General features: G+C 43.4%; 1 protein-coding gene across 1 annotated transcript in view; it reads right to left on the bottom strand.

The window, feature by feature from the left end:
* NAGLU (N-acetyl-alpha-glucosaminidase) overlaps window positions 1-21,645 on the bottom strand; it is a 369,580-nt gene extending 347,935 nt beyond the window's left edge. Inside the window, exon 1 of the mRNA XM_082271761.1 lies at window positions 21,121-21,645. Coding sequence (XP_082127887.1) covers window positions 21,121-21,530 — 410 coding nt within the window. The 5' untranslated portion in view covers window positions 21,531-21,645. The remainder of the gene's footprint in view (window positions 1-21,120) is intronic.
* Between the last annotated feature and the right edge of the window lie 4,549 nt (window positions 21,646-26,194).

Genomic DNA, 26,194 nt, shown 5'->3' with positions numbered 1-26,194 from the left:
GGGTTCTGCCTGGTATAATTTATGACATAGCTTTTCGTCAGAAATTGGCTGTTCATCCTAATCTCAAATGGGGTGCTAAAGATATGGGACTTTGGCTTGATCTTTTTCTGCCACAAAGACCCACCTTTCAAAAGCAGTCAATTTCTTCACAGCAACCTACAGTAGGATTACCAGGTTATAAAAAAAGGGATTTGCTTCAGTTTTAATGACTCCCAATCTAAGTGGCCGGGTTCCTGTAAATACAGGCATGAGTGTGCCTTCTGTTCGGGCACTCACCCAATTTCCAAATGTTTTAAAAAGATGGCAAGTCAACAGCCAGGAAATGTTCAAAAAGGCCCCAACCCCAGTGAAATTACAAGAAATGTTGCCATGGCTTCAAACATTTCCAGACAAATGGAAGGCCCAACTATTAATTGAAGGTTTTAAATATTGTTTTAGGCTCCCACGATTTAGCGGTTCAGGTTGTAACATAGGTAAGAATTTAAGGTCTGTAGATAATATTCCAAAAATATATAAATTATGTAGCGCCAAAGGATAAATAAATTATAAATAAATTCAATATACACAAAATGTGTCAATTAATAAAATGAATAAATACATATAAAAATGTATCACAATCAAAGTGCAAGTGCTCTTAATTAATGTGATAAAAAAATATTCAGGTGATAAAAACTATATCGGTAGATAAACCAATAGTGATAATAAATAACTGTTGTCACAATAAGTGCTCGTGCAGATAAAAGTCACACATAAGCATACACTAGTGTGAATTAGAAATAGGTGCACAGAAGTCCATAAAAAATGGGTGCTATCTTCTAAGCTTTGTTAGTACCATAAGACCAAGTGCTGGTGCTTGAATAACTAAAAAGTGCCTTGGTGCATAAATGGTAATGCTGGTCGCTCACCTCCTGGTTTGGCTCACAAATTATAATGAGCCAAACCCGCTTTTTGCACACACAGTTGCCAGTAGGTGTGGATAGGTGACTTCCTGTCCTCCCTCTGTATAAAGGTGCTTCAGGTAAAAGATCCGCAGTGTCGCTGACACACTGAAGGGGATAGGGTGGTCGCCTCCTCACACTCCTCTCTCCACCATCATAATACGATACATGTGTGAAATAAATACAGCGATCTAGTGCTGTAACGTATACTTTATTGGGGCAAATAAAACAAAAAAAAACACTCACATGTACTGGCACTCAGCCAGTGCGGGCATGGACAGTGATATGGGTGCAACAGCGTGTGCAGGATCCTCCCCCGTACGCGGTACGTCGAAGCCACGACTTCCTCAGCAGGAACCCCCGAGTGCCAGTACATGTGAGTGTTTTTCTTGTTTTATTTACCCCAATAAAGTATACGTTACAGAGAGCACTAGATCGCTGTATTTATTTCACACATGTATCGTATATAGTTACATAGTTAGTCAGGTTGAAAAAAGACACAAGTCCATCCGGTTCAACCATAAAAAAAAAAAAAAAAAAAAAACAGTATTGAAAACCCTACCATTCAATCCCATATACACAATCCTATACCCGCTGTTAAACCAGAGGAAGGCGAAAATAAACCCCAGTATGTGACTTATATCTGCACGAGCACTTATTGTGACAACAGTCATTTATTATCACTATTGCTTTATCCACCGATATAGTTTTTATCACCTGAATATTTTTTATCACATATAGGTGTCCTTTTATGAACGGGTGAATTTTTTTCTCCTTTGGCTTCTCTACAGTTCTCTGGGGAAAATGATCACATCTGGCACCCATTTTATGAATCGGAGAACTTCAGTTCGCCCAGAGTGATCAGAGGAGAACGGTTTTCTCGGAGATCTGTGTAGAAGTCAATGGAGCGTCTGTAATCTCGTGAGACAAAGCGAGATTACAGTAGTATGAAAATCCCTCGCGCGCTTTAACAAGCAGAGATAAATTATCACTGCTGAGTACACGAGGTTATAAATAATAGTCCCCTTACATAAATATGTATATATATACACTGAATACACACACACATACATTGTATATATATATACACATTAAATATATATCTACATGTATGTGTGTATATATATACATGTATATATATACATAAATATGGCAGGGGGACATGATTACTGTGTTGGGGGGTCTGAACGAGGAAGAAGGAAGTCCATAATCTTCCTTTTTCCCCCTCAGTTCTCCCCCGATTCTGTCTTCACTCCCTGCTTCACAAGCTCCAGGCTGGTGAACCCGGGAGTGTGAATTCTGGCACAGATCACCAGTGAAGTGCGGGGATCGCAGCTTCATAGTCTGGCCATTTCTGTGTCTGTCAATGACAGATTCCCTGTGTGAAGAGATGATCAGCGGAGAACATGTTCTCCTGCGATCATTTCTGTTTCATAAACTGAGAATGATCGGAAATGAGCTGTGATCAGCAGGATCACTGGTCATCTCCGTTTCATAAAAGGACACCTAATTAAGAGCACTTGCACTTTGATTGTGATACATTTTTATATGTATTTATTCATTTTGTTAATTGACACATTTTGTGTATATTGAATTTATTTATAATTTATTTATCCTTTGGCGCTACATAATTTATATATTTTTGGATTGTTTCTGGTGTTAAGTGAATGCACTTTTATGTTGGCAGCCATTGGTCCCCTTATCTGGCTTTTTAGCTATTAATTGGGGTACTAGTAGTTTTTTTTGTTTGTTAGCGCTGATTAATCACTTTTTATCAAATATCTGTAAATAATATGTTTGAGGTTGTTTTTGATAAGATTAATAAAGGAAGTTATTGCAGGTAGGTTTGTTGGTCCCTTTAGTTTTCCCCCCTTTGTAGATTTTCGCATATTTCCTATAGGTATTGTGCAAAAAAGGAGCCCAATACTTATCGGTTGATCCATCGCCTTTCCTACCCAAAGGGCAGCTCCCTTAATGATGAGATCATTGATGATTCTGCATCAGTTACATATGCTACCTTTGAGGATGCTTTGGTTAAAATTAGAAAGTTGGGGAAGGGGGCTCTCTTAGCTAAGGCTGACATAAAATCCGCATTCAGGTTGCTTCTATTGCACCCAACATGCTTTAATTCTTTTGGTATTTACTTGGCTGGACAATTTTATTTTGACAGGTGTTTGCCCATGGGATACTCACTTTCCTGTTACTATTTTGAATGCTTCTCTTCATTTGTGGAATGGGTTTTGGTTCAGGTGACAGGTTTCAGTGATGTCATTCATTACCTTGATGATTTTCTATTCATGGGTGATGCTGACAGTAATAACTGTCACTTTATTTTGAATACATTCTGTCTAATATGCAAGGAATTTGGGATCCCATTGGTCCAAGAAAAGACAGTTTTGCCAAATAGCTGTATTGACTTTCTAGGAATAACCATTGATTCAGTCTGGATGGAGTTTAGGTTACCGGAGGAGAAAATATACAAGCTGCGTGGAATGCTGATGTATATTATTCGCAAGGAGAAGGTTTGCCTGAAAAAAATCCAATCGTTGTTAGGCCTCCTTGCCTTTGCATCCAGGGTGATACCTATAGGAAAAGTATTTTCTAGGAGATTTTATCTGGCCATTTCAGGTCTTAAATCACCCTCTGCGCATGTGAGAATCTCTCATGATATGAGGGAGGATTTAATGGTTTGGTTGCAGTTTCTTATACATTTTAATGGGAGGGCCTTATGGCAAGATGATTTTATTCTAGACAGGGATTTCCTCCTATTTACTGATTCTGCAGGTTCTTTAGGCTTTGCCGCTATTTGGTGCACACACTGGTGCGCCGAGGGCTGGTGCAAGTGATGGGAGGTTCTAGGTTATGTTAAGAATATAGTTTTGTTAGAACGGTCTCCTATTATAGAGGCATTGGAAATTTGGGGTGAATTTTTCAAGAATAAACGGCTATTGGTCAGAACAGATAATAAAGGGGTTTTATATGCAATTAATTGTTTAACTTCTAGGTCTCCGACAGTCATTGTTTTTTTTTTTTTTTTAAGATATTTAGTCTTTAAGTGCTTATCACTCAATATTTGGATAAAGGCCACTTTTATCCTGGGAAAAGACAATGACCTGGGGGACTCTGTCTCGATTCCAGATGGATAGTTTTTTTTCAGGTACTTCCAGAGGTGGATCCGGTGGGTGTATGTTATCCTGCTTATCTCTGGGATCTAATTTAGAATTGGTAATTGAAAATGTGTAGAAATCATTAGCGCATAGGACATGGGAGGGGTATCAATCTGCCTTTTCTGTGTGGCTATCATTTCTGAATTCCATTAATCAGCATAATGATGCTTTTTCAGAAGAACTAGTCTTGCTATTTTTGAATTTTTTTATTCAAAAATAATTATTCATGGACACATCAATAAAATTTTGGCAGGAGTATCCTTTTTTGTGAGGTTACATAACCACCCTTCTTGCCTGTCAGATTTTTCTGTCAAACAAGCATTGAAGGGTTATAGAAAGAATAATTTTCATATTGACCAACATCGCCCGATTACCCTGGACATTTTGCATGAGTTGTGCAATGTTTTATCAGTAGTATAATATTCCCATTATAAAGCTATTCTGTTTAGTGCAGTGTTTTCAGTTTTATTTTTTGCCGCCTTGAGGATATCTGAATTGATATCGGGAAGTATGGTTTATAGTTCAGGTTTGTTGTTTTCAGATGTTTGTTGTTCAAAAGTTAAGCTCAGCATTTTTATAAAGCAGTCTAAAACAGATCAGTTGGGGTTAGGTTATTGGTGCCATTTAAATGCATGGGTCCCCAGTGTGTTTTTTTTTGGTCAGTAAATATATTTGTTATTAAGGCCCAATTTGCATGAAATATTCTTTATTCATGAGGATGGTAAGCCTTTAACTAAGTTTCAATTTGACTTTGTGTTTAAAAAATGTTTGCAACTGCTATGTTTAGAGCATGTAAAGTTCACTTCTCATTCCTTTAGAATTGGGGCTGCTGCAGAGGTGGCTAGGCTAGGTCTAGATGCTAGCTTAATTAAGAAGATAGGTAGATGGAGGTCGAATTGTTATGCTTCATATGTTCATCCTAATTTTGTTTCTGATCATTCAAGGTAAATATTACAAAGTCTGAATAATTGGGCATTCATTCGTATTCTGGGCACAACAGAGAGCACAGAAGAGGATTTATTCTGAATATCTTGGTTTAGATAAGGAACAGTTTAACATTTTATGGTTCAGTAAGAGAGGAATGTCATGGTCAGAGTTAACCCCTGAATTAAATAGACTGTTACAAAATTGAACTCCCCCTGATATTTTTGTGGTGCACTTAGGACGGAATGACATAGGTAGAACAAAAAACGTTAGATCTTATTTTCCAAATAAGAGACGATTTTCTGCGAGTTAATGTGCTTTTTCCCCAATATGGCTATAGTTTTTTCAGAAATTACTCAGAGATTCAATTGGTTATCACTCCCTTATACGATGCCTTTTGAAAGAATTAGAAAGAGGGTTAACAAAGCATTAGAAAAATTATTTAAAAATGTTGACATTGTTTCATATAGACATATGGACCTGGAAGGTGGTGTTCGTGGTCTATACCGGGACGACTGAGTCCATCTTTCTGACATTGGGTTGGATATTTTTAATGAAAATTTTGGCACATGTATCGAGTTGGCCGCGCTGCGGGGTGGTGACAGGCGATAATGGTATCGCCTGTCGTCTGGGTGATGAGTTAAAAGTTAAATTTTTTTATTGCTATTACAATGCTGATGTTATAGAATGAAGCTCTATGCTGCGACCATAGATCTCCACGCTGAGTCTATGTTCACATTTGTTTGTTTCCCCATCACGCACAGAAATAAGATGCACTTTAGCAGACAACAGTCTGTGCCATTAAATCCAATATATGGCCCTCTATTTAATGTGATCGGCTATTTTTTTAACATGTGGTTCACATTTTTAGTTTATTCTGGTCAAATATTTGGCCTTTTTATTATATAGATTTATTGGCAGTCATTGCTCATATAGTCTTTTTAATTTAATTTATCTAATATGTTTCGAAATGGATATTTGCCTTAGTTGACAGTGATGTGCTGTTGATAAAGTGGCAGCTATCCCACATGGTCGATTGAAATGATCCCGGATGTGAGATCGGGGTGGATCCCTTTCCTTCTTGTGTCTATTTAAAGCGGTGTCTTCAACACGCCGCCCGTACCTTGATAACGTCACATTTGACAAAACGTACGTCGGTCGCAGCGTGCTGACGTCACCGGAGCGGGACGAAGGGCGGGCGGAAGAGCTAACCGGCCGGCGGCTTGTGCGCAATATTGTACATGCTCATACCTTACCTTCTACTTGTAAGTGCATTACCTTTTTCTTTTAAATAAATGTTATGGTTTTACGCTATGGGACCATTTATATTTTTTCCACATGCTAATACGGTCTGATGGTGGATGCCCCTAATCATTTATGCTGTCATATTGTCTAAGCCCTGGAGGTATAGCGGAGAGCTACCCCTGGGTTGTCCTTAGTGTTTCCTGAGTGATACCCTTTGGATTTATTATACCTATTTCTGGCAAGCAGTATATACCACTGGTGGTGGTTACTGCACATTTTGGTGAATACTGAAAACTTCATTCATGGTTTCTTGGGAAATTTCCAGATTAATTGAGAGACTTTTCTTTGAATTATTCACTTATACAACAAAATTTGGACATTACATATTGTTTACATTTAATTAATTTTTTATAATTATAAAGATTATTAGATACAACCAGATACAGGCAATACACATACAATACAAAAAAAAAAGCCTTGGTAAGAGTTTGACATCATCACATATATAAATCAACTCTCCCCTTAAATACCGCAAAAAAGAAAATGCCCTCTCTGGTATGCAACTTTTTTTTTTTTTTTTTTTTTTATCAAGTAGACAGAAAGTCTACCATTAAGAACAAATTATAAAGAAACGAAAAGAAGAGAAGAGAGAAAAAAAAAAAAAAAGGGGGAAAGGAAGTAAAATGTATCCCCAAACTATGTTTAACCCTACCAACAGACCACATACTATTTTAGACATAGCTGCCCATTCATTTAATCATTCTGCCATAAGGCTTACCCCTTCTCCAGAGGTAATAAATAGATCCCACATTTTCCATTTTTCCGCATGTCCATCTCCTCTATGCTGGGAGGACACGATCAGATTTTCCATCCTATTAATCTCCTCCACCCTCTTGAGCCATTGAGCAATCTGCGGAGGGGTCGTCTGTTTCCACATAGATGGTATACATGCCCGAGCGGCATTCAAAAGAGGACAGAGCATAGTTTTTTTAAAGGCCCCGAGTGGAGCATCTACCACTTGAAGCAGAAAAAAAGCCGGGTCGTCTGGGATCTTCAATTCCTTGAATTTTGCTACTATTCTTCGAACCTCTCCCCAAAAGGTTAGCAATATTGGGCACGACCAGAAGATATCTTTCACCTCTACATCTCCAGCACCGATCTGATGCCTCAGGGAAAAAACGGTGAAGACGCTCCGGAGTATAGTACCATCGTGTTAAAAGTTTGAAATTTGTCTCCTGCGTCTTCATACAAATCGAAGAGTTCAAAGCTAGGTGAATCATATTCTGTTTCTGCTGTACAGTAAACGGACGCCCAATATCGGTTTCCCACTTCTCCACCCAGGGTAGTACAACCTGGTCATTCTGAGGCTGCAACAAGCTATATGATTGAGAGAGGGTAGGAGAGAGCACCTCTTTTCCCATACATAAAGCTTCAAAAGGGGTCAAAGGCCTAGAATAGACAACTGGCCTCAGGAGAGAGGCTAGAAAATTATTAATTTTAATGGCAGGCCAGAACTGAAGTGCAAAGTTCTGAAAGAGTTGGCCAACGTGTCCCTATCAAAAAATGGGAGGCCTGATGAATCCCTCTGTCCCGCAATGCCACCAACTCACGATCTGAAGTTCCCGGAGGGAACAACGGATGGCCCAATACCGGTTGGATGGGGGAGGGCAAGGGGGCCAGATTGAAGCGTTCACTCAGATGTTCGATCACTGTAAGAGTGGCCCCGATCAGAGGATGTCAGCAAACCCGAGATGGAATATTACGGATGCACCATGGTGCTCCCTGTATTGGAAAGCCACATTGTGCCTGTTCCAACTGGACCCATAGTTTGGAAGTAGCATGTCTACACCAATCTAGGGCCCTACATAGGTGGGATGCCTGTTGGTATTTATGGATATCTGGGAAGGCCAAACCCCCCATACATTTCGGCAATGTAAGAAGATTTCTGCGTAGCCTAGGTTTTTTACATGCCCACACAAAACGCACAAAAAGAGAATTGGTCTGACGCAAGAACTGTCTAGGAATCTTTACAGGCAAAGCCTGAAACAGATACAAAAATTGAGTTAGGATGCACATTTTTAAAAGGTTGCATCTTCCAAACCAGGAGTGTGGTAGTAACAGCCGGGTCCTGGTCACAAGAGGGGGGGGAAGTTAAGAGAGTATATTTTTGAAGGGTTCGGGGGTATCAGAGTACCTAGGTATTGAAGTGCATTATCCGTCCACCGCAATCCAAAGCTAGTCTTCAAGATTTTTGTTGTAGCCATGGGCAACCGGACCCCCATCGCCTCCGACTTCCCAAAATAGATTTTTAAATTGGACAGTGTACCATACAGATCAAATTCTCTCATCAAGTTCAGTAGGGACACCACTGGGTTAGAGATTGAAAAAAGCATATCATCAGCATAAGCCGAGACTTTATAATGGCCCCATCCTACACAAATCCCCCCTATGTCAGAGTTTTGGCAGACCCTGCTGAGAAAAGGTTCCAAAGTAAGGGCAAACAAAAGAGGTGACAGGGGGCACCCCTGCCTTGTACCATTCCGGATTGCAAATTATCAGATAATGTACCGTTTGCCTTCACTTGCGCGCACGGGTCTGTATAAACCGACTTAATCCAATTAAGCATAGTGTCCCCTAGGCCAATGTGCCGTAGTACCAGAAACATAAACCGCCAGTTCAAGCGGTCGAATGCTTTCTTAGCATCCGTACTGAGAAAGACACTCGGGATGTCTCTGGCACTTGCTGCTTGTACCAAATTAAGTACTTTGACTGTATTATCCCTGGCCTCCCTCTTAGGGACAAAGCCCACCTGGTCAAGGTGGACCAAAGATGACAGATGTCCACTCAACCGAGATGCCAAGATCTTGGTGAAAATCTTAAGATCTAAGTTGAGGAGGGAGATTGGTCTATAACTACCGCAGGCCGAGGGATCCTTCCCTTCCTTGAAGAGAAGGGTAATGTGCGCTCGTAAGGTATCGATTTGAAATGGAGAGTCCTCTCCTACTGAATTAAAAAGCCGTATTAAATGAGGACTTAAGATGGGGAACAGTGTCTTATAGTAAGCTAACGTGAAACCATCAGGTCCCGGAGCTTTCCCTGGCTTAGTGGAAGCGATGGCCTGCTCCACTCCTCTAATATCTCCACGACCTCTCCTGTAAGACTTGGCATCTGGGAAGAAGCAATATACTCCACCATCTTGGATTCTGGCAAAACAGGTAGTTTTAAGGTTATATAATGATGCATAGAAATCCCCGAAAGTTTGGACAATCTGTTTGGGTAAGGTACATTTGCGTCCCGTAGAGGACATAACGTGGTATATAGTTAGATCCCTGAAGGTCTCGCACTGCCCTAGCAAGTGTTTTCCCACACTTGTCTCCTGACTCAAAAAAAACTCGCCGGCAGCGCTGGAGAGAGACCTTTGCTTTAGATAACTGCAAGTCTAAAATAGACTTGTGAGTAATATGCAATTCCTCCATTATCGCAGGCATAGGGGCATGTTTATGTCTAGCTTCAAGTCTATGCAGGTTATCCAGCAGGGATGATAGTTGAGCTGATCGTGCCTTGAGCTTCCAAAACATAGATTTGGAAGCTTGGACCTCCGAAAGTGTATAAGTTAGCAAAACCGGTGAATGGTCCGACCAGGTAACAGAACTAATTGATGATGTACGGACTGCATGCAGCTGTGCGTGGGGGACCAGGAAGAGATCGATCCTAGAATAGGACCCATGAGGGGGGGAAAAAAAAAGTATAGTCCCTCTCGCCTGAATGTTGTAGCCGCCAAACATCGATAAGTTGAGCCTGATGAAGTGCTTGAGCGATTTGTTTATTAACCCTGGAGGGGACCGATGAGGATCCTGTAGAGGAGTCAACAGACGGCACCAATGGGACATTAAGGTCCCCGACCAGCACTAATTGGCCCTCCGAGAAATCGGAAAGGGCCTCCAATACCCTTGAAAGGAACGTATTCTGGCCTATATTTGGTGCGTAGATCGATGCCAGGGTAACCAACACATCTCCGATCGTGCCCTTAACAAATACATAATCGCCCCTCTGGGTCTATAAGATTCTCACGGAGCGTCCACGGCAGACGACTAGATATTAGGATGGAGACCCCTCTAGACTTGGAATCAGCAAAGGTCGAGTGATAAGCATATGGAAAATATCTGTTCCGCAGAATAGGCAGTCGATCAGTCCGAAAATGGGTTTCTTGTATAAATGCTACATGAGTGCCCAAACGGTGCAGGTCGTAAAGCAAAAGACAACGTTTTTCTGGTGTGTTTAGGCCTCTTGCATTTAAAAGAAACCAACTGTAGGTCATCCATAGCGTGGGGAAAAAAACAAAAAAAAAAAACAAACAACAAAAAAGAAAAAAACCCCGGACCGAAATCTGTTGAAAAGTGATAGAAAAAACAACCAAATGGTTGAAAAACGTACGTTGTCAACCCTACCCAGGCAACGCGCGTAATGCTCAATGGGAGTATGGAAGGAGAGAAAAAAAAAGAACCCAACCCCGCACGGGGAGGCACCTCCGCCATCCTCTCCCAAAAAAAAGGGAAAGAAGGGAAGAACCCCGCACCCAGCAAATACAACAACAAGTATCATAATTAGATATCCTAAACAAGGCAGCATATATATATATATATATATATATATATATATATATATATATATATATATATATATATATATATATATATATATATATATATATATATATATATATATATACACACACACACACACACACACACACACACACACACACACACACACACACACCCCGAATATACATATACACACACATACCCCGAATATTCCCAGTACCACCATACCAGTACCCCATTACCACATCATATTATACTCGATCCTACACTCCATACTATACTCCGCACCCTACAACCACCATGGGCCATATGTTATTCCCAATCCACAACTTCAATATCAGCCTCAGGAGAGCCAGTTCCCCCCATAGCATTCCCCCAAGTAGGATACTTAGACGGGACCCCAAGGAAAAAAAATTGAATATTGTGTAGCAGTGTATAGAACCAAGTTTAATCTGAGGCATCAAAGCCTACAAAATAAGCCCCTACAACAAAACAGCGCACTCCCCCCACCCCATATGCACCACCCCATCCCACTGCACCTATGTGCGCCTATATGCACTGTGCCATCTCCAAAAATCTCCCTAATGTCCCCCTTTTATCCGCTGTTTAGGGAAAAAAAAAAAAGGGGGGGATCGTGAGAAGAAAGCTACATCAGCAGTTCATTGCTCTCTCTGATAGGAGGGGGTTGGTACAATGTCACATCAGGTCAGTTTTTGATGGTTGGTCCAAAAAAAAAATCCACCAAAATGTTCCCTCCATCAACCTGATAGTGGTGGTCTAATATTCAGCATAGTCCCCTTTTTCATTCTTTCAGGGCAAAAAAAATATGAAACCTATAGGCGGTCACTTATCTTAGGATACAACAGCCTTCTAAGATCAGAGTCAGGAGAGGACAGAGCAGGATGATCCAAGTTCAACTCAGCATGTTAACGGCTAGCGTTAACAACAGAAACCAGATAATCATGGGAGAGACATGGGGGAGCCATCCCAGGGTTAAAGGGGGGTTAAAGGGAGGTAAGTAACCTGGTAAGTGACCTGGCTGCACTCCTTCAAACCACCGATGTCACCTCCGAGCATGGAGTATGCGAATCTCTCCTTGGTCTGTGCCTTTGCCGATACTTGCCGCCATTAGGATCTAGATGGACCCGACCTGCCATTGGCCCAGGGATGAAGGTAAGCCAGTCCTGTACTGAAATGGCATCGACTTCCAAAAAAGCAAACAGACCGGGTAAATCACCTGGTGTCCGTAGCGTGTAGCTCTGACGATCTCTCCTAATGGTAAGTGATAACGGGTACCCCCATTTGTAAGTGCAACCTCCTTGCCGAGCAAGGTCTAGGACGGGACGGAGTATCGAGCGCCTCTGAAGAGTAGCCTTGGAGATATCTGGTAAAATTTTCACCGCTGAGCCTAGGTAATCTACTGTCCCAGCCTCCCATGCCCTGCGGAGGATCTTCTTTTTCAGTGAATAATGATGTGGGCGTCAGAGCACATCCCTCGGCTTTGTTGGGTTGGATGACTTGGGTCCCCAAGCCCTGTGTATACGATCCAACTCTGGTTTCTCTGGCATTTCTAAGCCGGGCAGCGTGCGAAATATTACCGTAGCAATTGTCTCCAGGTCTTCAGTTACTGCAAGCGCAAGTTATTGCGGCGGCTCCTGTCTTCCATTGATTCAAACTGCAATCGCAAAGAAGCAATGTCCTCCAGCTGAGATGATCTAGAGTTTTCCAAAGTTTGGACACGCTCCTCCATAGTCAATAGAGCAGCCTCTCCAACGGATAGGCGCCTGGATCTCCTCACGCACAGCCTGCCAGTCGCGGCGGTGAGTCTCTTCAATGCGGTCCACAAGCACTTGTATGTCTGCTTTAGTGGGCAGCGCTAGGAGCATGGAGCGAATTTCACTCTCTCCCCCCAAGGATGGCACTTGGAGGGGTGATTGTGAAGCTTGTGGAGCCTCTCGCTGGGAGTCTGTATGGTCCTCCAGTACGTCAGAGCTACCTGACACTGCTGGTAAGGGTAGATGTTCCGGTGATGCTGCGGCTTCCTGCAGCCCTCCTTGCGCTTCAGCCATCCTGCTTGCGACCCTGGATTTCGTACTCGGGAAAAAATGGTGAATTTCCCCCTTAGATTTGGTAGATCGGGTCGGGTTAGATGTTGGCTTTGATTTCGGCTTCTTTTTGAGGGTTGTGTGCATATTAACTAAGCATCAGCAGTAAAAGCTGGGAGGTTCAGATGGCAGGCGGGAGCTCTCCCCAGACACGTCTTCACTCTCTCATGGTCATAGGGCGAAAAAAAACAGTACATTTAATCTATACCTTCACTGTTTGGGTGACATTATATTGTCACTTCACTGCACCCTGCGGAAGAGGAAGTTCCGGTGTGAAGAGTTCGGTGCCCCCCGTGATCCCCGCCGTGCCGCGTCTACTGAGAAGTTTCTTATATCAGGGTCTATAGTCATCAGAGGAGGAAGGTGGAACGTCTATGGTCATCGGAGGAGGAAGGTGGAACGTCTATGGTCCTCGGAGGAGGAAGGTGGAATGTCTATGGTCCTCGGAGGAGGAAGGTGGAACGTCTATGGTCCTCGGAGGAGGAAGGTGGAACGTCTATGGTCATGGGAGGAGGAAGGTGGAACGTCTATGGTCATGGGAGGAGGAAGGTGGAACGTCTATGGTCATCGGAGGAGGAAGCGTCAGCCGTGTTCATTGATCCCGCCCCCATCTGCGGAGGAGCCCTGCCCCCAGAGAGCTGCTCTCAATGAGATTGGCTGTGCATGGTTTTTGGTGGATATCGTGGCTCCCTGCAGACGGTGTTGAACAACTAGAGAGAGGCACTGCGCCAGGACTCCATTGATGTTCATACCCTGTGTTGGATGCTGACATACATGTGTGATCTGGTAAGTGCTTGGTGTATCTAGAGCATGCAGCACTAACCGCAGATATAGTCACACTAAGTGGTGGTGAATTATTTTCCTGCACTCAGCACCCTGCGCTGGATCCTTGCTGATTTTGGACATTTACTCTTCTAATTTATTTAACGCTCTCTTGCATTATCCTATTGGGACATTCATCACTGAATATAATTTGTATACATTCAGGTTTACACTATTGGTTGATTTAATCACTTAATCATTGGTATTGCTTTACGCAGGTTGATTTAATATCAATATTTCAATGTAGCGTGGCTCTTTTTTATAATTTTTATAATATGATATAATAAACTAAAATTGAACAACTGAATAATCATATACAAATAAATCCCATTGATAAAAAATAAAAAAAAAAATAAAAAAAACGTTTTAATCAGTGAGAAATTGGGAAGTAATTTTGCAGAGATCTTTTGACTGTGTACAGAAAAAGAAGAAGTACAGCAGAAGGAAGACTGGTCTAGCAACTATTAAAACAAGTTTATCCAGCACTGTGTTTCTCAATTATTTTACTGCGTACACCCGCCAAACACCCTGCAATGCACTGCGCGCTGCACAGTGCATTTTGCGCCCTGATTGGGCAAGGCTTTGTAAGCTGGCTGTTAAGGAGTGAAGCCAAAAAGCAGGCCATGGCGTCCTACACAACCGAAGAGTCATCAGCTGTCAATGGTTTTCGTCACTGACAGCCGAATTAAAAAATAAATAAAAAATGGCGTGGGGTCCCCCGCTAGTCTATACCAGACCTGAATGATGGGTTTTAGGGGGAATCCAATGCCAAAATAAAAAGAAAAATGGCATGGGGTCCCTTTCCAAAATCTATACCTGCCCTTATCCAAGCATTCAGTCTGGTAGGTCGGGAGGGAACAAGCGAGCGCTGAACCATACCAGGCACATGCCCTTAACAGGGGGGGGGGTGCCTTTGGGCAGGGGGAGCTCTGCCTTCCCACCCTAAAGCCCCTTGTCCTCATATTGACGTGGTCGGTGGTTGTTGGGTCTGCGGCAGGTAGGGCTACATAGTACCCTTACCCATTCACCCAATAAGTGTCAAAAAGTAATAAAAAGAATAAAATAATAAAAACAGTTTTTGAAAATTCCTTTATTAAAAAATAAAAAACAGTGTTGCCCAATGTAAATCCATAGTCAATTATGCCGCCAGCCGCACCCAAAACCCCCCCCCCCCCCAAAAAAAAACACTCCTGCTGTCCATGAAGGCTGGCTTCCTACTGCAGGCACCACTATTTGACAGTTCTTATATAGGTTAGAGGCGGGGCCACCTGGCGACTTCACCTGGTGGCACCTCCCTTGTGATGTCGCTGACCCAGCATGCACCGGTCCATGACCTACTATTCACCTACTTACCCACTTACCTTAAAAGTGTCAAAGTAATAGAAACAGACAGTTTTTGACAATTCCTTTAGTGCATGGGGGGGGGGGGCAGGATCTAGGGGTCCCTTGTTAAAGGGGCTTCCAGATTCTCATAAGCCCCCTGCAGGAAGACCCCCACAACCACCGGTCACAGTTGTGGGGATAAAGCCCTTTTCCCCATCAACATAGGGACAAGGTGATTTGGGGTGAGGGGCAGAGCCCTCCTACCCCAAAGCATCCACCCCCCCAAGTTGAGGGCATGTGGCTTGGTATGGTTCAGGAAGGGGGCACTAGCTTGTCGTCGTCCCCCTTTCCTGATCTGCCAGGCTGCATGCCTGGATAAAGGTATGGTATGAATTTCTTTCTTTATTTATTTTTTTTGAAATGAGGTTTCTCTTAAAATCCATACCAGATGCTAAGGACATTTTTTTTTTTTTAATAGCCGAGTGATTTGACTTTTTTTTTTCTTTAGAAATTTAATTTTTGCTACAGTATGCTCTATGCATGCTATAGATGTGCCACTTTACAGGCAGACTAAAGGGCCCCACTAGGCACTATATTTAAAGGAATTTATAGTTTTTACTGTTGCACTTTAAGCATCATTAAAATAACTGCTTCTGCATGTATCAATGCAAACAAAAAAAAAAGTGATTACATGTCCCCCAGGGCAGTGCCTAGACTCCCATAACCCTTCTATGGCTAATTGCTTGCATATAAGCCTTCAAAATGGGCATTTGATTTTTCCTGTTCGGCTCCCGGGATGTTTGGCCCATCTCTACTTATCAACGTTTAGAGCAGTATGTGCCCAGGGACAAATGCCTGCAATGCAGACACGGTTATTATTTACCTATAGCTAGGCCTATAACGTGCACCATTAAGGAGAGATTTACTTGTGAATGGGCAAGTGATGCCATGCCGTTCCTTCAGAGTGCTGGTACATGAGTAGCAGTGTTCTGCCGAAAGTTCCAACTTGCCAAGATCTCCAACCCATGTCACTTCCGGTCGGAGATCTCGGCGCAAAAGACAAGGCCGTGCACAGAGAACTCCAATGCAGTGCCTGAGAGTTGGAGTTCTCGGCAGCACAATTCAATGCTCCTGCACATGCACCCGCAGGTCCACAGTGCCTGAGAGTTGGAGCTTTTGGCAAATAAAAACCTGTGCACAGTGCTATTCCCCACAGTACTTGTACAATTGTGAGCGTCCCTATGTGCTGTTTGAATGGGCAGAGACACAGGCAGAAGTTAGCTAAGCTAAGCCTGAAAGGGAATGCTGGGATTTATAGTTCCTCTCCATTAAAAAAAATAAAAATGTCACAAGAGTTAGCATAGCTGAGCCTTAACCACTTGCCGACCAGTCACGTTGACTGTACTGCGGCAAAGTGGCTCGTTATCGTCTGGCGACGTAGACCTACGTCACCAGACATTCCACTCTCTCGGCGCCGCGCGCGCGCGCCCGGAGGCCCGCTCCCGCTGTATTCAGTTACAGCGGGAGTCGGGCCAGGGGAAGATCGTTGGGGATCTACTGTGGGAACCCACCCGCTTGTGTAAACAAAGCGGGCGGATCTCCTAAGTGACAGGCAGGGACAGATTGCAGGGTTCAGCATAGCTGAACCTGCGATCTGTCCCTGTGTCACACAGTCCCCTCCCCCCACACACGTTAGTAAGCACCAGGCATACATTAACCCCTCCCTCTCCAATAAAAATTAACCCCTTCCCTGCCAGTGTAATTTTTACAGTAACAGTGCATATGTACAGCAAAAATGACAGAATTCTTTTCCTTAGTTAGTAAACGCAACAACTTTTGCGCAAACCAATCAAAATACGCTTATTGCAATTTTTTTTACCAAAAATATGTAGCAGAAAACAAATTGGCCCTAAAATTTTGATTTTTACATTTTTTTTTGTGGGGGAATTTCATATAAAAAAAAAATGTGAAAAATGTTTTTTTTTTCAAAATTGTCGCTCTTTTTTTGTTTATAGCGCAAAAAGTAAAAATCGCACAGGTGATCAAATACCACCAAAAGAAAGCTCTATTTGTGGGGAAAAAAGAACATAAATTTAATTTGGGTACAGCGTTGCTCGACCGCGCAATTGTCCGTTAATGTAACGCAGTGCCAAATCACAAAATATGGCCTGGTCAGGAATGGGGTAAAACCTTCCGGTCATAAAGTGGTTAAAAATACGCTTATTGAGAATTTTTTTGTCAAAGACATGTAGCTAAATACATTTTGGCCTAAATATATGACAAAAATGTAATATATTGGATATTTAACTGTCAAAGTAGAAAAATATTGTTATTTTTTCAAAATTGTCGCATTTTTAATTAATATCGCAAAAAATGAAAATCACACAGGTGATCAAATACCACCAAAAGAAAGCTCTGTTTGTGGGGAAAAAAGGACGTAAATTTCGTTTGGGTACAGCATTGCATGACCGCGCAACTGTCAGTTAAAGTCGCACAGTGCCAAATCGCAAAAAGTGGCCTGGACGTAAGACAGCAAAATCCTCCGGTGGTAAAGTGGTTAAAGTACATGCTGGAATTTATAGTTCCTCTCAAAAAAAAAAAACACAGTTGTGAACAGTGCAAAGACACAGACAGTATGTAGCTGAGCCTGAAAACATGCTGGGATTTATAGTTCCCCTCAAAAAAAAAAAAAAAAAAAAGCGCAGCGGCACGGGTTGAATGACGGTGGGGGACAGGGGCTGAATGAGGGCGGAGACACACCCCTTGCATGCCAAATGGTCAGTGCTTATCCCTGGGGATTTCACAGCGGCTGTAGCATGAAGATGGGGTATCTGTCAGTGGGGGGGCAGAATGAGCAGTTAGAGGAGTGGGGGGCCTGTCATGTTACTATAGGTGCAGTCACGGAAAGCGAACTTTGAGAGGCCAAAGTTCGGGCCCTGAATTAGTATAGGGTCCCAAATATGGCACAGAGATAGGGAAGGTCTACCTCTAGGGGCCTCTAGTATCCCTGTGCCAAATTTGGTGCCCCTGGGGTTAGGTCCGCTTGGTGCAGTATGGCAAGCTTGGAGTGGGCACAGTTGCAGGGCCACAGCCCGGGCCCCAAACATGTCTGGGGTTTCCAAATTTGGCACGGAGGTAGGGGAAATTTAACATTACCATCCCAAAAATGTTGGGGTCATTAGCCCAAAATGTCTTTGTCAAATTTTTATGGGGTCACTTAGTAGCATATGGCTGCCAGTCAATACTACAAAGCGGGTATTGCTGGGTACCATAATAATCCACATAGTCTTAGCTATCCATGAAGTGGGGCTTTGGATTTCCTCTGTTCCGCAGTATTTGGCCAAAGTCAGTCCCCATGGCAGCCCATTTAATAATTAAGCATTGGCCACAAAAAAATGTGCGTGGCTCCTAGAAGCCCTCTACTATTAGTCTGCCAGTTATGGTGCCCTTAACTCCCGTGGTTTGGGTACCGCAGTGCCCTAAATTTATAGTAGCTTGACCCGCTATGTTAAACTTTGGCACGGACGTAGTCTGGACATTTGAGGGACTGCAGCTAGGGCCCCAAATGAGTCTGGGGGGGGGGGGGGGGGTCATATTTGCCACAGAGGTAGGGGAGGTCTTCCTTTACCAAACAATTTGGATTCGCTAGCCCAAAATTTCCTGGTCAACTATTTCCAGGGCCACTTGCGAGTTTGTGGCCCTCGGCCCGTACAGCAGAAATCTCTGGACTCTTAGCTATTCAACAGTACCTGCAGAGTGGGGCTCTGCAGTTTCTGTATTCCATAGTGGTTAGCCAAATCTACCCCTATGCATGTTAACAATTAAGCACCGGGCCTGAAAAATGCATGTGGCCCCTGGGTATCCTATAGTACAGTGATGGCGAACCTTGGCACCCCAGACATTTTGGAATTACATTTTCCATGATGCTCAACTACACTGCAGAATGCATGAGCATCATGGAAGTGTAGTTCCAAAACATCTGGGTGCCATCACTGCTATAGTATCTCTGAGCCAAGTTTGAGGCCCTTAGCCGTCAGGGTTCCGGTATCACAAGGCCCATAATTTAAGTCAGCTTGGTGCTGTATGGCAATCTTTGAAAGGGCACAGTTGCAGGGCCCCAGCTGGGGCACCAAACAAGTCCAGGGACCCATATTTGGCACAGAGGTAGGGGAGATCTTCCTTAACCACTCTTAAAATGTTGGGAGTAGCTGGCCTGAAATTTTCTGGTCAACTTTTTCAGGGGCACCTTGGGAGTGTTTGGCCCTCGGACAGTACCATGGAGCGGGGACTGCTGGGTACCATATTAATCTCCATATTCTTAGCTAACCAATGGTACCTAGTACCTATGTTCCACAGTATTTGTGCAAAATTCGACCCCCATGCCAGTCCTTGTGAAAATTAGGCACTGCCCACAAAAAAATGTGTATGGCCCCTGGGGATCATCTAGTATCCCTATGCCAAGTTTGGTGCCAGTAACCCCCATGATTTCGGGTACCACAGGGCCCTAAATTTATGGTAGATTGGCCCGCTATGTTAATCTATGGCTCGGTCGCGGTTGGGAATTTGAGAGGCCACTGCCATAGATTAACATAACAGGCCAAGCTACTATAAATGTAGGGCCCAAACTACAGGGATTCAGGGCACCACACTTAGCAAACTTATACTAGAGGACCTCCAGTAGCCACACAAATTTTTTGGGGGCAGTGCCTAATTTTTACAGGGACTGGTATGGAGATAGTCTTTGGCCAAATACTACGGAACATAGGTAATGCAAAGCCCTACTTCTCGGGGACTGTCGGATAGCTAAAACTATGGAGATTAACTACTTGCCGACTGGGGCATAGCCCAATGACGGCTACAGCGCAGTCAGCTTATTCTGGGAGGGCGTACAGGGACGATTTCCCAGAAACGTGCTTCCTGCAGATTGTGGTAAAGGGCCAACAACAGGGCCCTTTACCATGTGATCGCTTCATCGAATGACAAAGCGATCATTTGTTAACAAACCGCTGCATGTCCAGTTCAGCTCTCTCCTCGCACACTGTTCACACTGATCGGCACCACCCCTGCCTCATCCATGCCCACCTCTGCCTCATCAATGCTCATTTGTGCAACATCAGTGTGTCCCTTATCATACAGCCTGTGTCCCCTGCTGTCACCCAGCTTGTGTCTCTGCGCTGTTCACAATTGTGTTTTTTTTTTTGAGAAGAACTATAAATTCCAGCATGTCCTTTCAGGCTCAGCTATGCTAACTCCTGTGACTTTTTTTTATGGAGAGGAACTATAAATCCCAGCATTTCCTTTCAGGCTTAGTTCAGCTAACTCCTGTCTGTGTCTCTGCCCATTCAAACAGTGCATAGGGACGCTCACAATTGCTAAAGTACTGTGGAGGATAGCACTGTGCATGGGTTTTTATTTGCCAAAAGCTCCAACTCTCAGGCACTGTGGACCCGCTGGGCACATGCACAGTAGCATTGAATTGTGCTGCCGAGAACTCCAACTCTCATGCACTGCGTTGGAGTTCTCTGCACACGGCATTGTCTTTCGCGCATGCGCAGTAGCGGCAACCTGCTGAGATCTCCAACCAGAAGTGACCTGGGTACGGAGATCTCGGCAAGCTGGAACTTTTTTCAGAACAGGGGCTCCAGGTCGGAGGACGCAAACCCAGAAGGAAGACCGGGTGAAGACGGAAGCCCTGTCAGCGATGACAGCGTGTTACTGGAGGGCTTCCTTTTAAAGGAAAGTTTCAGATAATGTACTGGCGCATTATAACTTACCTTGCAGACTAAATTTAAAAAAAAAAAAAACACATTTTACTACCACTTTGAGAGAAGATCCTCAGGGTGACTTAGGCAGTTACAATACAGGTTTATCTACAGCTCCAAGAATCTACAAACTAACATTTTTGTGAAATTGTAAACTGATTTGTCAAAATTCTGCTTGTGGATTCTCATATTTATCCTCTTTCACTCTAAATAAATACAAAAGCGGTCACCTGTTTGGAGTTGTCACCGTGATGGGCGATGGCACTATGGGCAGAGGGGAGGGCACTCTCAGCTGAACCCCTGACCAGGAGATATGGCAGCCACAATAAGATTTCAGATAGCTGTAGCATCCTGCGGCAGCCGCAATTCCACTACTGCCCACCACTGATACTTTTCCTCCAGCCACTGAACTCAGCCGATAAGTGTCCGGGCCATCGATGCTGGCCAAAGAGCTGTCCACATTGACCACAAAATCGTCAGCACGGTCCCCGATCAGACGGCGTAGGAGATCTTGTACAGCAGAGGTCTGTGTCGTGTCACTGGAATGGGGCTTTAGGTGAGACAATGTCTGGAACGCCCGTCCTGATAGTGATTCTCGAAGACAGGAGACCATCACAATCATCATTACCACCACATTCATTGTGTTAGTTTCTTATAGGAGGCAGTTCTTCCTTACAGTCTGAATCATGAGTCCTGAAACTCAATACATTCAATAGAGTTCATACAGAGTGTGTGATCCACACAGACTGACAGCTAATTCCAGCAGCCGCTGAAGATGATCGTGAGATGACTGAGAACTCATACAAACAAAGTTATTATGAAGGGAGCAATCATATGAGCAGACCACAGAGCCTCTGATATAAGAGAATGTGTGATTGGTGTGCTGCTTCGTTACGTCATTGGGTCTGTGTAATAGCTTCCAGGGTTTGCTGCTGCCCCTCCTTCCTCATAGCTGTGGGTGCAGTAGTTGGAAAAGTTTTGCAGGTTGCACAGTGCTGGAGGTAGGCAGAGCTTTCCCATGTGAGATTGTTTAGTAGACTTGTGTAATCCGAATTGGAGGAAGGGAGTGGAATTTAACCACTTAAGCCCCGGAGGATTTGGCTGCTAAAGGACCAGGGGTTTTTTTGCGATTTTTTACTGCATGACTTTAACTGACAATTGCGCGGTCATGCGACGCTGTACCTAAACGAATTTGACGTCCTTTTTTTCCCACAAACAGAGCTTTCTTTTGGTGGTATTTGATCACCTGTGCGATTTTTTAAACACGCGCTATAAACAAAAAAAGAGTGTAAATTTTGCAAAAATAACAATATTTTTCACATTTTTTTATATGAAATTCCCCAAAAAAAAAAGTAAAAATCTAAATTTTTTAACATTTTTCGGCCAATTTGTTTTATGCTACCTATGTTTGGTAAAAAAAAATCGCAAAAAGCGTATTTTGATTGGTTTGCGCAAAAGTTATCGCATTTACTAACAAAGGGAAAGATTTTTGTCATTTTTGGTGTTTTTTTTTTTAATGCGTAATGGCGGCGATCTGCGATTTTTTTTTTCGGTACTGCGACATTGCGGCGGACAGATCGGACCCTTGACTGACATTTTTGACACTTTTGGGGGTACCAGTGACATTACTGCAGTAATCAGTGCTATACATATGCACTGTTACTGCAAAAATGACACTGGCAGGGAAGGGGTTAACTTTATTGGACAGGGAGGGGTTAAGTGTGTCCTAGGGGCGTGATTCTAACTGTGTAGGGACATTCCTATTGGTGTAAAAGCAAAGATCAACCGTTCTACATAGTAGAACGGACAGATCTTCACTTTTACACAGGGAGAACTGACAGGCAGCTTGTTTACACAAGCCGCTCTGTCTTTCTCCCTTCACAGGAGCGATCGCAGTGTGACTGGCGGACATCGAATCCGCCGGTCACACGCACTGACTTGTCTGTGAACGAGCCGCGGCGGGCGCGCGCCTCGGCGGGCGCGCGCCCGCCCGCGATACGCTCGCAAGTCAGTGACAGGCGAGTGACGTACCGATACGTCACTCTGCCTGGCCGGGGCTGACCGCCGCAGTATATAGTCGTGCGGCGGTCGGCAACCGGTTAAAGTGTGCTCTGAAAATCAAGTTTTTTTTTAAAACTGTCAGTGTTTGTTCCACAAAGTTAAATGGATCATGATTACCAGATGTGGCATCTTGTAAAAATCCTCTGCTTCACATAACTCCTTATATGTGCAACATAATAACATAGCCCCCAACTGTCCCTCCTTGGAAACCAAATTCCTCTACCCCCCCCCCCCCCCTTCACTCCTAAATTGCCTTCTTTTTAAGCTTGAAACCAACCTCCACATCCTTGCATTTGTTATATTTAAAGTGGTTGTAAGCCCACTCTTAGAACTTTTATCTATAGGTAAACCTATAGGTACTGTAAATATCTCCTAAACTTGCACCATTTAGGAGATGTTTACATTTCATGCAGCCGATGCATACTAGCACATTATGCATTTACTTTGCAGTGAAGGAAACAACTAAAAAAAAAAAAAAAAAAAAAAAGGAAGAGTTTACTTCCTCTTTAGGTGAAACGAAACTATATCTGAGCTTGAATTTTGTTATTACTTCATTGGTCCATGCAGAGCAGTCTGGGTTCATGGCAGGTAGAGGCACTAACATCATCAGTATCTGTAGGCTGTTTACCCACCTGGCTGTGGCTGCTGTGGACCATCCTGGGTGCTCAAAAGTCTTTTGATTCAGGGGTGTGGGTCTACCAAAATTCAATTCAAAATGGATCTCCTGACTAGACAAAAGATGTATTTTAAACCTAAGGCTCGCAAGCACACCAATAGTAACCTATCTGATCTGTTCCCTTTACACAGGGTAACAAGACAGGGCTGGCACCTCTCCCCAAGTTTTTCTGTGTTGGCATTAAAACCCTACATAGATACATAGTTTGTGAGGCTGAAAAAAGACATCAGTCCATCCAGTTCAACCTATGATGTGTGTGTGATTTGATGTTAAATGTACATTGTATACCCCTGTATGTTGTGGTCTCTAAGGTGCCCATCTAATAGTCTTTTTAAGCTATCGATGCTCCCTGCTGATACTACTGCTTGTGGAAGAGAATTCCACATCCTTATTGCTCTGACAGTAAAGAACCCCTTACGTATTTTTAGGTTAAACCGTTTTTCCTCTAGTCTTAGTGAGTGGCCCCGTGTCTTATTGTATTCCCGTTCTCTGAAAAGTTTGTTCCTTATGCTAGGGTCCTCACCAGTACAGGATTTGTACATTGATATCATATCCCCCCTCAAGCGTCTCTTCTCCAGACAGAATAAGCCCAGAGCCCGGAGTCTTTCCTCATAGCTGATGTCCTCCATTCCCCTAATTATTTTTGTTGCCCTTCTCTGGACTCTCTCCAGTTCCAGCACATCCTTTCCTAGGACCGGTGCCCAGAATTGGACGGCATACTCCAGATGTGGCCGGACCAGGGACTTGTAGAGTGGGAGAATAATCTCTTTATTTCTGGAGTGAATCCCCTGCCAAGTCTGTTGTCCACCAGGACCCCCAGGTCCTTTTCCATCTTAGATTCACCCAGATGTTCCCTCCTAGCGAGTAGCTTGCTTTCGTTTTTCTGATGCCCAAGTGCATTACTTTACATTTTTCAACATTAAACCTCATCTGCCATGTAGTTGCCCACCCCATTATTTTGTTCAGGTCTGCTTGTAAGGTTTCCACATCCTACTTCGAAGATATTGGCATGCTTAGTTTAGTATCATTGGCAAATACAGAGATTGTGCTAGATATTCCCTCCCCTCCTCTAGGTCGTTTTAGGAATAAATTAAACAAGATTGGTCCCAGGACAGAACCTTGGGGGGACCCCACTTTCCACACCCGCCCAATCTGAGTACTCCCCATTTATCACCACCCTCTGTACTCTCCCCTGGAGCCAGTTCTCTATCCAGGTACTCACCCTATGGTCCATACCTACTTACCCTAGTTTGTACAGTAAGCGTTTGTGAGGAACTGTGTCAAATGCCTTTGCAAAGTCCAGATACACCACATCCACAGGCTTCCCTTTATCTAGGTGGCAACTCACTTCATCGTAGAAGGTTAATAGATTAGTCTGGCAAGAACGGTTTTTCAGGAATCCATGCTGATTACTACTAATAATACAGTTTTCATTACTGAAGTATTGTAAGTAATCTCTTAACATCCCCTCCAAAATCTTGCAGACTAATGATGTTAGCCTGACCGGCCTATAGGGATATATCTTGGCCCTTGGTAATACTCATTAGGGAAGATCCCACGATGGAAGGTATTATGGTTTGTCCACTAGAGGGGAAGCTCTTTGATGACACTCCACTTTATCTTCAAGACACGTCTACCTTGTTGCCATTGAACAATTGACTAATTTGGATCCTTTTCTGAGATTAAGATACAGTAAATTTTGGATAAATCCTTCCTATTTCCGCTCCAGCCCGCATGTCCCAGAGTAATGAAAAATACACCACTTCAGGGGGTTGATAAACTCACTTATTTGGGGGTAAGGGTTGGGAGCCCTGATACCTACGTTGCACACAATTTCCAACCCCTACTTAATTTAGAGCTATAAGCAAACTTTTTTTAAATTTTGGATAGAGTAAAAGAGCGTTGTAATCCCTGTAAGATCTTTTTTTTGCCATCTGTGTTCCTTTAGGGAGATTTTCCTTCACTTCCTGTCCCAAAGCCAATACAGGAAGTGAAAGGAAATCCCTTCTAATTTCAAGGAATCCCATGGGGCCCCCAGGTTATCAGAATGTGTGCCTCCGTAGGAAGATTTCTCCTATATTACCTTTCAGGAACAACCCAAAATTTGGGATTTTCTTTTACTTTTGATAATAACGGCACAAAGGGCAGATAGAGAGGGTGAATCTTCCTAACGGGGGCCTAGACAGCAGAAAAAAACCTGACAGGTTCTAATCCTTCTCTACTCCATCCAAAACTAAAAAAAAAAAAAAAAAAAAAAAAAGTTTTGCATTTAGATATACTTTAAACGATTCATGCGCAGGTGCGTCTCGTGGAAATCTCTTACCTTGCCCCCAGTGGGAATCATGAAATCTAATTAAAATTATTTTACTGCCAAAATTCCTATGCTTGAACACTCCAATACCAAACATAAATCCTTTTTTAATAAACTAGATTAGATTGTTCTTATTGTATGAGCTGGTAGAGTGTCCCAGCTAGCCAGAACTTCCTTGCAGCCAGGGCCGGACTGGCCTACCGGGATACTGGGAAATTTCCCGGTAGGCCGGCAAGGCCGACTGCCCTGAGGCCGC

Source organism: Pelophylax lessonae (genome assembly GCF_965119305.1).
Source record: "Pelophylax lessonae genome assembly, chromosome: 11".
In the NCBI taxonomy this organism is placed as follows: Eukaryota; Metazoa; Chordata; class Amphibia; order Anura; family Ranidae; genus Pelophylax; species Pelophylax lessonae.
Note: the sequence above shows the minus strand (reverse complement) of the source record. Positions and strands in the feature narration are given on the sequence as shown.